Genomic DNA, 14,109 nt, shown 5'->3' with positions numbered 1-14,109 from the left:
CAAATTGCAACAAAAGGCTCAAATGCAACCCATGTGATGTCTGAAGAATACCTGAAGATTTCAGGCTTTCTCCCTGAATCATTTTGGCCCCATCTACCATCCTTTACCTGTCATGGTAACAATAGCAGCTAACATTTATCACTGTATGTCTTTTTTTTTTTTCTAATAGGAATCTCTACACCCAACGTGGGGCTCAAACTCACAGCCCTGCAAGTCACATACTCTACCACCTGAGCCAGCCAGACGCCCCTAACAATAGCAGCTAACACTTACTGAACATTATTCAAACTTTGTAACAACCCTATGAGGTAGGCATGATTATCAGTTTCCTCATTTTAAATTAAAAAGGAATGGAAACACAGAGAAGTTAGTAACTTACACATGATTATGGTGAAGGAAAAGAGATCTTACACTATTCAAATGTATACTTGTAATAGCACACAAGTTGAAGTTTTCATTTAAAACTTGAAAACCTATGTTGTTTATATCACAATAGAAATGAGAAATGTTATGAATCCCAGAAAACAGAAGCTTCCACAGTATTTTTACTGAAGGCAATGGAAGCAGAAGATGCAGGTAAATTACTTCATTGTAAGAACTTTGAAAACTCTTCTTGACAGGATGCTAGTAGCTTTGGTAGAAGGGCAAAGATTAGTTACATAATTACATCATAGTACCAATGCAGACTTGGAACAAGCATTCACCCACTTCATGAGAAAAGGTGAAAAATTAAGAACAAAGCAACATCTTCACTAAAAGAGCATTGTTTTGTTTTGTTTCTCCCTGAGTTAAGGTCTGAGTTGTAAAGTGTCATTTAAAAAAAAAAATGAAACACCAGTGATAGTTGATACTTTACCATGATCAGGACCACATGATTCTTCTAGAGGGTTTCTAATAATCTCACCTTAGGCATTGGGGCTTTTAGCCACATGGCATGTCTTCCTTCTCCTGGGAAGGGGTAAAACTAAGTCACTATTGTCCCAACAAATGGACTGCATGAATCTGCAAGTCATCTCAAGAGAGAATTTGAGACGTGGAAAAGGAAGCTGTAGGGCTGTGTAAAACTCCTACCCCTTTGACCAGAAATTATCTTATTGCATTTTTTAATTACAATGTTTGTGTAATGGTCCATCCTTCAAATCCCCATGAAAGCGGCCAATGCTCCAATGCTGCATTTCATTATCACTTTTCCTAGATGTTTTTAACACACAAATAAGGTAATAAGTCATGTGTTCCACATCTGCTTTTTTACCCGTAATGGGAAGATTTTCCCATATATAGCATGTAGTTTTCATACTTGTTATGGCTGTATAGTATTCTTTCATAAGTATCATTCAACTCTGCCTCAACTGAACATTAAATCATTTTTATCTTTTTTCTGAACATAAAGATTTCTGAAAGTCATTTGCACATCAAATGTTAAATTTTCCAAAACTGGGACTTTGAATTATTTATAATTTTGATACAGGATATTAAATCAAGGTTATAGTGACTCATACACCCTACTACAATATATGACAATTTCTTCAAACTTATGATAGGTTGAAAAAAATCAGGTAAAATTTTTAATTTGCATTTCAAAGTGGTTCAAGATATTTTCATATTCAGTAACTAGGTGTATTTCTTTCCCAGGTTCATACCCTTCATGCACTTTAGCCTTTCACTACTAGCTTTTTAGATGTTAGTCTTTTGAACAGTGACGATCTGTAGTTCTGCATGCCCCCCTGCCATTTGTTTTTTCCTCAACTGAAGTTTTATTAGTCTACAGGTTTTTTTGTTTTTTTTTTTGTCAAATATATCAATTGTTTCCTCTATGGTTTGGTCAGACCTCTACTGCAATTATTTTTTTCTTAAACAGATTTTAGTACTTCTGGCTTCATTTCCCCTTTCCAACTTAAATTTGATTTTTCTGGTGGAAGACATAAAACTTCTTCCATTTGCCTATCATTATCCCACCACCTAAGTAGTAACTCTCTCTTCCCTCACCAATCTCAAGTTTTATCCAGTATTAATTTCCAAATGTATATTGATACTTGACATCCTGTTACATTGATCTTTCTCACTATATACCAGAAGCATGGCTTCTCTGCACTTTTATTTCTAGAAATTTTTTATTGTAAATGAGGTCTTCGTTCTTTCAGTAGTTCTGTTGTTTGGATGTTTACCAAATGACCTGGGCTGAATTTGTTTTCTAATTCTCTTGAAGCTTCAGTTATATATAATGCTTATAGATTTGTAAATAGGAAAACAAAAGCTAACTGTCCAAGGAGGTTCGTTACAGTATTGAAACAGGTTTTTGGTATATTCTTTTAATACAGCAGTAATATTTAGCAGTTAAAATGAACTATACTTGTTCAACAGGGGTAAATCACAATATAAAAATAACCAAGTTACAGAACACTGAATACATTTCCTTATGCCTTTAATGAAGGACTGAGTTAATACCTACTGTCATAAAGGCTTAGATGCTGACAGATTTGCAGCAGGAGAGTAAAAATAGAGATATAATATTCATGAACCTTAGACTAGTGATTACTTCTGAAGAGGTGGGAAAAGGGGAATTATATGGCAAAGTGCATAAAGTCTTCAAACTGTATAGACTTCTTTAAAGGGGGGAAAACCACATGAAGAAAATATGGCAAAAGTGAAAAAACATCTGTTAAACCTGAGTGGGTGTATGGCTGCTCATTACCTAAATCCAGGTGTTCCTGTGAATATCTGAAATATTTTTGAACACAGGGGCTTATTCAGATACATCTTTTCTCTATCTTGTAGAATTTTATGATTTTCATCTCAAAACAATCACTTTAGGCCTGGCAAAAAAGTGATTTCAACTGGTTTTGGCAGGTTCCTAAAATGTTTTCTGTTGCACATCCTAAAGAACAAATTGCCCACCTGTCTGCTTCCTACCACCAGAATGTAAGCTGTGCTGCAGGCGTTCTTCCACTCGTATGTTCAGCTGCATACTCAAAGCATTAAAATTAATATCCTGGATAAACTGAAAGATAAACTAGTTCTTTAAATGTTTATTCCCTTGGTTTGGAAACTTTGGCTACGAGTGGAACCTGGATGTTATATAAATGCAGTAGTAAAAGGACCAGGTTTTGTCCAAATAGGTTTTATTTTAGACAGGCTAAATATGAATACAGTAAAATTCTGGTCAAACACAACCATACAAATTCCTTGTCTACTTGGTACATAGTGGGTGTTGGCAACAAAGTCACATATTGCTCAGTATGGAAGACAGTTTCCTTCCCTGATTATGGTTCCTCTTTCAATTCAGAATTTTCATTTCCAATTTTTGGGATTCTTTGGTTCAGCTCAAATATAATTCCTGGATCTCAATCACATAGCTTATATTATTAATTCAGAGATAAATTATTATAATGAGATGTCAATCTTCACTGACATTAACCAGCCAAACTGTAAAAAACAAAATGGTAGAATTCCTATTGCATTAAGAAATATTCACTGTAAAATACTCCTTCTTGAATGGTAAATGGATGTCCTTGAAGTTGTAATCAGTTTATCTTTCATCTCTAGTGTATTCTAATTGTACACAAAGTCATGTTATTTGCCTCTGAAAAAAGGTTTCATGTAAGAAACAGACAAAAGACAATCCAAGTACAATTTTTTAATAAAGATAATTACAAAAGATGGAAAAATCAGCTCAGAAAGGCCAATTACTTCAATAGATCAGTTTTTTGACATAATAACTCACATCAATTTTAAATACTATCACATAGAGCATGGTGGAGAAAAGAAATTTTGCTTCATAATTAGAAAACTCACAATAAAACTTGCCAAGAAAAACAAAAACAAAAAAAGGCCATTTTGAAAATAAATACAGTCCATGCCAAAGTAGTATAAAATGAAGCCAGAAGTCTTCAAAAAGAAAATTTTTTTCTTCCCATATTTTCTCACTCTTTTATGGTTTCTGAAATTGGTGAGACACTCAAATTCAAGGGTTGCTGAGCTGTTCTGATTTGGCTCTGTTAAAAGAGGCAACATAAAATATTAAAGTCCTGGAGGGTCATGCCAAGAAACATAGTGATAATGCCTTGAGTAAATTTTTGGAGTACTGACTACCTTAATCTTTCTAGTGAGTCTACAATCAATCTATTCCATGTTATCCTATAAAGGCTAGCACAGCCACAAAATTATACACAGCCAAGCATTTTTATATGCTTTCTGATGCAAATACCTCAATTATGACTTTGCCAAACACAGCTAAATTATGAACTGTGTTATACCAGCCCAGCGTTTAAATTTACCCATCTCGGGGCACCTGGGTGGCTCAATCAGTTAAGCATCCGACTTCCACTCGGGTCATGATCTCACGGTTCATGAGTTTAAAGCCCTGAGTTGGGCTCTGTGCTGCCAGCTCAGAGCCTGGAGCCTGCTTCAGATTCTGTGTCTTCTTCTATCTGCCCCTCCCCAGTTCATGCTCTGTCTCTTGGTCTCTCTCAAAAATAAATAAACATTAAGAAAAACTTTTTAATTTACCCATCTCCCAACACCAAAAATAAAAAAATAATAATCACATATACAGAAATAAGAGTACCATGAAAAGATCACATAAAGTTAAAAGCAAAAGGTCTGATACATTACGTACCATACAAATTGATTTAATGTGCAGTTATACATTACTAGTCTTTACCATTTTTTAAGGCAAGCTATGTAGGTAACAAACCAAGAGACAACACAAAAACCCAGTTAAGGTGGCATATATTATCTTGTGCACCAATGAAGAGTAAAATTTAGAACACCTCATACAATTTACTGATGTTCTCAGTCATGTTCAGTCCAGCATGTCTCAGAAGTTTACACACATAACTAAAGTAAATGTATTTATTATTTTTATAGTATACAGAAATTACTAGATGAAAAATACAATTTACCCTTTGGTATCTGTTTTTTCACCACTACTGTCCTTGGATTTATCTTCCTCCTTAACATCTAAAAAGAAAAATTGGGAAGAGATGAAAGCTTATTGTAAAATAGAAAATGTATACATTTTAAAATATACCTTACTTAAAATATAAAAAGCTATCTTAGGGGCCTCTGGGTGGCTCAGTTGGTTTAGCGTTTGATATCTACTCAGGTCATGATCTCACAGTTCACAATCCCATAACGGGCCCGCTGCTGTCAAGCCTGTCAATGCAGAGCCAACTTCAGATCCTCTGTACCCCTCCCCCTACCTGCTTGGCTTTCCCCAAAATAAATAAATATTTTTTTAAAAAAGGCTGTCCTATACAATCTTACTATTCATGAATTCAATAACTATAAAATCTTTGTTTGGTGAAGGAGAGAGGTTCAAGGAGTCCATGTAACACAGACCCTGCCCTTTGAAGTTCTGTTCCCCTCGCAACACAGTATTATAGCTGGGATACATACTGTGGACAAATTCAGCCTACAGACATGAGCACAGCAGCACTGAGGGAGGCTGGGAAAGGCTACCACAAAGAAGTGACATTTGAGAGATGTCCTAAGAATGAATAGCTTTTGGGTGGGAAAAGGGATGGGGTATCTTGAACAGAGGAAAAACTTAAAAGGACTCTGAGGCAAGATGGAATTAGCAGGTTAGAAGGAAGAAATAACAGACCACTGGGACTGAAGTATTTGGAGAAGAGGAGAGAATTAGGTGAGATAAGCCCAAGACACAGCAGAGGCTAATCCTACTGCTTATACTATTTACTTTAACCCTCAATGTGTAAGAATTGAAACTCTACCATTTTAATAAAAATCAATAAAATAGTAATATTAATACTATAAACTCAAGATTACTAAAACAAATTAGCCCAAATGTGAATTTCTTCCTTAAAGAAGTATATAAGCCAAAGTTGTGAAGTAATGACCTAATAATAAAGACACTGTGATTATACCCATCATCACTAAGCATTCTACACACACATTTCAGGGGACTGGTCCTCCTTATAATACAAACATGTGTATGACAATAAAGATGACATTTCTTTGGATTTCTGGCTTAATTTTGGATATATCAACTTAATAATTCAAATTGCCAAAATGGAACTGGGAAAGGGAGAAGGACAAAAAAATGGCCCCAACTTTAGGTTCTGACTATAGATTTTTAAAAATGTTTTCTATGATAATACTTCTTCATGTGCATGTAGGACAAGGGATTTTAACAATCAGAAGGCCTTCTAAAAAGAGCCCCACCACAAAATCATTTTTTTAAAAAGTTATCATTATCAGCAACAAACATTTTGAGGAGCTGGATACTGAGATTAATCCACTACCAGGCCATTAAGCCAGAGCAAAAGGTACTCTCTTTCAGCGAAAAGGGCAATGAAAGAAAAACAAGCAGCACCCTAGTAAATGTGTTTTACCATTTGGAAACAAACAAAAAGCACGAAAAACAAAGATTTTTAAAATGAGAAGAAACTTAAAATGAAAACAAGAATACATAGGAACTGTGAGAGAAATGAAAAATACTAGAATAATCCTACAGCTAAAGCAAAGTCCTCCTTACCTCAAACACAGATGGAATTTCTGGAGGTCAATCAGTACATAAGAGCAGACTGAAGCCATCATTGTGATACATTGGAAAGTTAAAGTTATAAAATGGTAGAGAATGGTAGCCTACAGAGGAGTGAATCACGAGTAAAAGAACAGAACTACAAGTGTCAGATATGCTGTGGAATCCTAACCTCTCTAGTAAAAACGAAAAAGAAGACGGTAGCCAGCCTATGCGTGTAACTTCAATATAACAAATAAAAGGAAAAGGACGCTGGCCCAGTATCTCTATCAGTTTTCTGCACACTACATGGTTAAAATTAACAGCCAACTAAAACCCATGCTATCACCATGACTTGTATACAGATATCAAGTATCCAATCAAGAGATGCACTGAGTGCTGAGAGCACAGATATTTAAGGTTTAGTGTTCCCTAGCTTTGAGCAGCCCAATCTAGCAAAGAGATACAAAAAAATCCTGTAAGGAGGCACTATAATACAATTTGTTAAACAAAATGACCAAGGTATTGTGTAAGGGCTCTGGGAACTCAGATAAAAGATAACTGATTCTGGTAATAAATTCACCACATAGAGCACCATTTTGTCAAAAGACAAACTAACACAGCATTTTTAAAGTTAAGTCACTGGAGTATATACACCTCTTCTCCAACCCAGCTTCCAAATCCCTTATCTTTCCTCAGAGTTTTTATGTTTTCATCAAACAACTTCTAAAAATCTATTCTCCTAGCTTTTTCACAATGGTGAAAAACTAGTCTAAGGATAATATAGCTCTTCTTTTGTGTTTTATTCCCATCAAATAAGCTTTAGGTAATTAAAGATTATCTTAGAATCTCAGTCTGCTAACAGACTACAATGGATCTCTAACTACTTGGTCTTCTCAGCCATTCTGTATCATACTGCAATGTTTGCTGTTTTATGTCTACTATGTCAGCAAGAGGAGGTAATAAGGTCTTCTATATTATGAGAGCAAATGTGACTAGTAACATTAACAGAGTCCTAAATAAAAGATTTAAGAGCTAAGCACCACTTACATTGGGAAAAAAGGTCATCTATCTAGCACATACCCCTGTCTAGTACCTATTTGTGCAACGGACTTCAGGATCTTATAAAAAATATAGTGAAGCTCATTTTAAAAATTTACAGTTAAAAATAGCTTTACCAAAAAATAAATCTGACCTGCTTTTTTGTCCTCTGTTTCCTTCTTGTCTTCTTCAATTCTAGCTTTCTTTGCTCCTTTCTTATGATCAGCCACATTTCTACGACCTCCTTCTCCTTCATCCTCAGAATCCGAGAATTCTTCATCACAAGCTATCCGTTTGTCAGATGCTCGAACTAATTATATAAAGATTTTAGACAGACATTGAAAACATTATTAATACCAAATATGTTAGAATGTCTATACCACAATAACACACCATTATGCTATCACTCTAGCATTGAAAAATAAAGAGAATGAAAACTGGAAAGCCAAACAGAAGGTGTTTAATGTTATTCAACCTATTCTACTTTGGATAAATGGTATTACTAATTAATTCCCAAATATACATGATTTTATTTGATCATATTTGTAGTCACATGAACTAAAAACACTGACACTCAAATAAGGCTTAGGACATATGAAAGTTAAACTATGTAAGATGAACAATGGAAAAAAGGCCAGTCACAATGTTGTGCTTGGGAAGAGACCCACAGTTAAGTTCTCGGGCCGCTAAAACCTTCAAATTGTAGTGATGTTTTTAACAAACCAGAAAAATGTAGCAGAATACACATCAAGGCATTCTCTTACTAGAAATTCTCTTGTCTGGATCTTCTCCATCTTCATCTCCGCTGTCTTCATGAACAGCATCCTCAGGAATAGCTTGCATCTGGACGCCAGGTGCATGAGGTAACATGCGTAAATTTTCAAATAAACGCTGTCTAAATTACACATGCAAATATATTAGACAAAATTCATTTTCTTTCAAGTTCCTCTTAAATGTAACAGGAAACATTAAGCAAAAATTTTATCTTTTATCTGACTTAACCTAGGAGTTAAATCAGTAACATAGAAAAGCAGATATTTTAGACTATCATTATCCCATTCAATTCTCAAAATTTATAATGTAATACTATTGCATCCCCCATTTCACTGGTGAGAAAATATAAGCCTAAAGCCAAATTAACCTGCCAAATGTCACAAAACTAGTGCGTGGCAAAGAGAGAGGACGCAAACTCAGGCCCGTGTACCACAATAACCCTCTAAACACTTTGTTCTTAAGAGATAAAGCTTTATCAAGATGTTTCCAAAAATGAAAACTTCACTTTCATGTAAGGCAAGGAAGTATTTGCGTCATGAGGTCAATACATTTTCATGATCTCAGAAAAAAAAAAACAAAAAAACAAAAACCAGTAATCTTTTCTTTTTTTTTTTTAAACATTTTTATTTCTAGGAGAGAGATAGACAGACTGCGTGAGCAGGGGAGGGTCAGAGAGAGAGGGAGTCACAGACTCTGAAACAGGCTCCAGGCTCTGAGCTTGCAGTCAGCACAGAGCCCGACGCGGGGCTCGAACCCATGAACCGCAAGATCATGACCTGAGCGAAAGCCGGACGCTTAACCGACTAAGCCACCCAGGCGCCCCCAAAAACCAGTAATCTTAAGGTTTCAAATGCTTCTGAATAAGACAAAGGAAATATCTGATATATAAAGCTAAAGATGTAATGTTTATCAAATCAATTTGATTTCTTACTTTATCTTTTCCATATATTCTGGAGTGTTCTGGTTTGTCATGTTTGAAGGACTAATATGCAGTTTGAAGTCCGGGCCAAAATACTCAAAGTAATCATTATATGGCAATTCTATTAAAAACAATAAAATAAAGTGACATATTAAAAGCTCAGTGTTCACACAAATCCATGCACAAAATCCAGATATAAGTTGTGAAATATTCCCCAAGAAAATGCTTAAAAGTGAACAGAAAGAGAATTTATTAAATGACTATTCTATTTACATGGTTTTAGAATCCACTCTAACCATCCATCCATTTGTATATATGAACAGTTCCAACCAATCAAGATATCATAATAAGAATACTTACCATTAGGAATCTCACAGTCAAGGGCAACTGCAGTCTCTTATGTCCAACATCGAGCAACGTTACGAATTGTGTATCCACCTCCCCCAAGCATCAGTAATGGTAAATTGAAAGTTTTTACAACTTCTACACATTTTGCATGACCTAAGAGAAAGAAGATCTGAGTAGCAACAAATCTAAATACTTTAGCAGATTGAAAAATAAGTTTTAAAAAGATAATAAATGCAGTTTTGCTCAACCGAAATGGCTTTTCTAAGCATTTAAAAAATATGTAAAATTTCAAGAAATTTCTAGTCTAAAACTTTTTAATATTAACTTTCATGCAATGATATATAAAACATAAGATATAACTGGTTATTTTAGCAAGTACCCCTGATACAAAAGTTAAATATACACATGAATAGAGTATTTTTAAATTTACATATGAAGAAGTTCTGTGATATGAAGATTCTATGTTCTTGTGAAGTTGTACAGGGGAAAAAAGTTACTAGGAAACATACACAATCTAAATTTTACCATTAGACACATACAAATTATGGAAAGCTGTACAAAAAGTTTAATTGTGGGTTATGAGCTGTACTACAAATAATTTTCTTATCTAAGATTATAAAATTAATATCTACTACTATAAGAAATACTTCAACAAGTTTCTATATGCAGAAATTTGAAAAGTAAACTTAATATACAAACAAAGTATTTCTTTGGATAAATGTAATATTTCAACAATCAATTATAAGTTACTACCAGTAATTTCTTTATTACTCGGGCATAGAAATCAATCTTTAAAGAAAAAAAACCCTTCAATTATAAAAGAAAATCATGCTTACTGAAGAATACTTGGAAAAATCAAAACAGTACAAAGAAAAAGCTATCTAAAACTCCATCATCCATAGATAGTATTTGAAATTTTTTTTTTTTTTTAAGTTTATTTAGGGGTAGGGAGAAAGAGAGTGCATGTGCAAGTGGAAGAGAGGCGGGGGTGGGGGGGAGAGGGAGGGAGAAAGAGGGGGAAAGGGTAAAGGTGAGGAAGAAGCCTCAGCAGAATCCACACTGTCAGTACAGAGCCTAACATGGGGCTTGATCCCATGAACCACGAGGTCATGACCTGAGCTGAAACAAGAGCCTGACGGATGCTTAACTGACTGAACCACCATGTGCCCTTAAATATTTCCCTACAATCCCTTCTGAGTTAACAAGGTTTAATTTGGCACACCTGGGTGGCTCAGTCGGTTGAGCGTCCGACTTTGGCTCCGGTCATGATCTCACGGTTCGTGGGTTTGAGCCCCTGCATTGGGCTCAAGAGCCTGGAGCCTGTCTTCAGATTCTATGTCTCCCTCTTTCTCTGACCCTCTCCTGCTCATGCTGTCTCTCCCTCTCTCAAATATAAATCAACATTATAAAGTTTAAAAATAAACTGAAAAAAAATTAAAAAAAAAAAAAAAAGAATGGCAGAGATCACAATAATAACAACATAAAGGAGGGTAGAAAGGAGATGGACAAGAGGTGACTGACTTTAATAGACCTGAGAAATCTTAATTGAAGCTGGCAGTGGAGAAAGCTTAGAATCAAGTTTAAGATTTGGGATTCCAAGTATCCTTATGCTTTATACCAGGAAAATTTTAACAGTCAGTTGAAATGTACATTTATTAATGTAAGAATAAAGCACTATAGTTTATGATTATGAATGCTATTGCTTTTCCGTATGAAAGCATTAAAGCATTTTCAAAGAGCTAAGATAGGAAAATGTTTGGTTAATACCCATTTTGTACCAATATTAAGTAGATCATTTTTGGAAGATCATGTCTATTTTGAGGCCAACATATGGTTATCAACACAGTAAATCCAACATATGAAACTACTATTTGGCCACTGTTGACCTACCAAGAAAAGGGGCAATCATGTCTGTATGGTTCAACCTACTAAAAGCAGAATAGATTATACCGTAATTATAATGCTAACTGGTACAGAAGCAATCATAATATTAAATAAAGTAGCCTTTAATATGTGGATTTAGTATTTAATTCCATTTAAGCCAACAGTAATTTTGGAAAACTTCTATTTGAGAATTCTTCACATCTTATGAAGGAATTCAGCAGAACATCCATTTTACCTAAAAGTTCAAAAGGAAAACAACTACAAAATCATGTACAATAGTCATCATTACTGATCCCCATATTAACAAATCTTAAGAACTTATTAAATACAACTTCAGATTTATTCTTATACTCTAGAAGTTCATTCTATGAGGGTGATCTTTTACTTTAGTCTGGACTTCTTATCGCAAGTTAATTTCAGCACTCGGTCAAATTTAAAGTTCTGGTGTGGTGCTCCTAATCTCCCACATCTTTTCTCAGAAAGTTACTTGAGAATGTGCACCACCAAAATGAGACAAAAATGAAGAGGAAGACAGAGGAAAGAGCAATGGGGGAGGGGAGGCATACAAAAGAGAAGCAAAGACCTCTTTGTTCTACCATATCTTTGGGGATACTCATCCAAACAGTAACAGATCAGAAGACTAGAAGGTAAAAATGATGGAATACTTAATACATCTGAACATCTGAAGCTATTTAGACACTGGCAGTTCAGTAATGAGTAAAGAGAAAGCTAAGTAATAGAAAAATTGGGCTAGAAAAACAAGTTATGCCAAAAAAAAAAAAAAATCTGATAACTGAAAAGTGATTTAATGTTAGTGACACTCTAAACAGTGAATGCCACAACCAAAAATTCTAGTATAAATACTAGATTTAAATTGTAAAAAATGAAGACATTGGAAGGGTGTGTGCATGTGTTTGGGACAAAGTGGTGAAAAAGAGCTAAATCTCTCTTCTTCCATGACAGGAATTGAATAAGCACTGCTGAAATAGAAAGTAACAAAATTTGCATGCTGTATTTCTAGAAAGATAAACACCAGGGGTGTCTGGGTGGCTCAGTTGGTTGAGAGTCTGACTCTTGACCTCAGCTCAGCTCAGTCTTACGGTTTGTGGGATGGAGCCCCCGTTAGGCTCTGTGCTGGGGGCACGGAGCCTCCTTGAGACCACCGCCCCCACTCCCTGCACCTCCCCCCTATGTATGCACCCATGTGCCTTCTCTCTCTCAAAATACAGAAACTTTAAAAAAAATAATAAAAGAAAAAACAGATAAACACCAAAGGGAGAAACCAAAAACACTGAAGGAGAAACCAAAAACACTGAAAACGGCTGCTTTGGTTGGGATTGCAAGAAGCTTTATAGAAGTATTCATGTATGAATGTATCAACAAAATAAAACCTAATTTACTGAAATGAGATTAATTATAGTTAATGCATACATATATTCAACAAAACCCATGAAAAATACAAAGCACGTAGTTCTGTGTAAAAATTACAATGACAACTATTATGGGAAGTTCTTGGAAGAAAAAAAACAAAATAAACCCAAAATATTTTCCTGGGACTATCATCCATTAAATTGCTTACCTTTGACTGTCAGATTGAAACAACCAAGCCTATCACCTGATAGTGAGTCAGCACCGCACTGTAGCACCACAGCACTGGGTTGATACATTTCCATCACTTTTGAGATAATCTATGTACAAGATAACAAAAATTAACATCTCTAAAAATATTTTAAAATTCCATTCTGATTTTATTTTTTAAGTAATCTCTGTACCCATCATAGGGCTCAAACTCTTAACTCCAAGAATAAGAGTCACATGCCCTCCTAACTGTGCCAGTCAGGTGCCCCTCCATTTTGATTTTGAAAATAGTAATACTTACAGGCTTAAATATCTGCCCATAGGACTCATCATCTATACCATCTCTCATTGGAAAATTGACAGCATAGTATTTGCCTTTTCCAGCACCAATATCCTAAAATATATATATAATTAAACAGCTCTTAGAGAATATTTCACAGTGAAAATACTTGACACGTTTATTAAAATGTTTCCTTACAAAATTGTCAAACCATTTAACAACATCCCATTCTGAATTCATCTTTTAGGTTAAGAAAGGAATTAACACAGAATAAGTACATATTCCAATATTAATGGATTGCATTATTATCCAATCTGGAATGGTTATTTTGGGGAGAACAGAAATTGAACATAAACAATTAAAGGCAATATTACATGAGACCAAGAAATTAACCAACAGAATATGTAAGACAACATTATGAGTACAGCTATAGAAAATAAATATTGAGCCGAAAAAACCCTGCAGAACAATGGTCTCTATAATGCAGAATCCTTCTTGTGACTCATCATCTGGTGTAAGTTTATGATGAAAGATGTTTTGACAACTGCAGATTAAAGCACCAAAATCTACTCTTTAATTGTGCTTAAAATAAATTTTGTTTCTACTTAAATATCACTCTAGGCATTAATACCTTCCCAAATGAAGCAAGAGAAACGGAGCTGGGCTCAGCAATGTAGACACACTTAAGATATATAAACACACACAACATATACGTATAAAGCACACAGAGATGCGTGTGTATAAATGTACCTTTGCGTGTGCATACATACATATATGTTCCTCAAAGAAATGGTACAGTATAAA

The 14,109-nt window shown here is 34.9% G+C and overlaps 1 protein-coding gene across 1 annotated transcript in view; it reads right to left on the bottom strand.

Annotated features, from left to right (window-relative positions):
* Window positions 1-3,619: 3,619 nt before the first annotated feature.
* Window positions 3,620-14,109, bottom strand: part of HDAC2 (histone deacetylase 2) — a 28,263-nt gene continuing 17,773 nt past the window's right edge. The window contains 8 exon segments of the mRNA XM_039249967.1: window positions 3,620-3,992; window positions 4,902-4,959; window positions 7,677-7,832; window positions 8,287-8,417; window positions 9,228-9,336; window positions 9,576-9,716; window positions 13,027-13,135; window positions 13,327-13,419. Of these exon segments, the coding sequence (XP_039105898.1) occupies window positions 3,962-3,992; window positions 4,902-4,959; window positions 7,677-7,832; window positions 8,287-8,417; window positions 9,228-9,336; window positions 9,576-9,716; window positions 13,027-13,135; window positions 13,327-13,419 (828 nt within the window). The 3' untranslated portion in view covers window positions 3,620-3,961.

This window comes from Hyaena hyaena, unplaced genomic scaffold (genome assembly GCF_003009895.1).
Source record: "Hyaena hyaena isolate Hyena2069 unplaced genomic scaffold, ASM300989v1 scaffold_355, whole genome shotgun sequence".
Classification (NCBI taxonomy): domain Eukaryota; kingdom Metazoa; phylum Chordata; class Mammalia; order Carnivora; family Hyaenidae; genus Hyaena; species Hyaena hyaena.
Note: the sequence above shows the minus strand (reverse complement) of the source record. Positions and strands in the feature narration are given on the sequence as shown.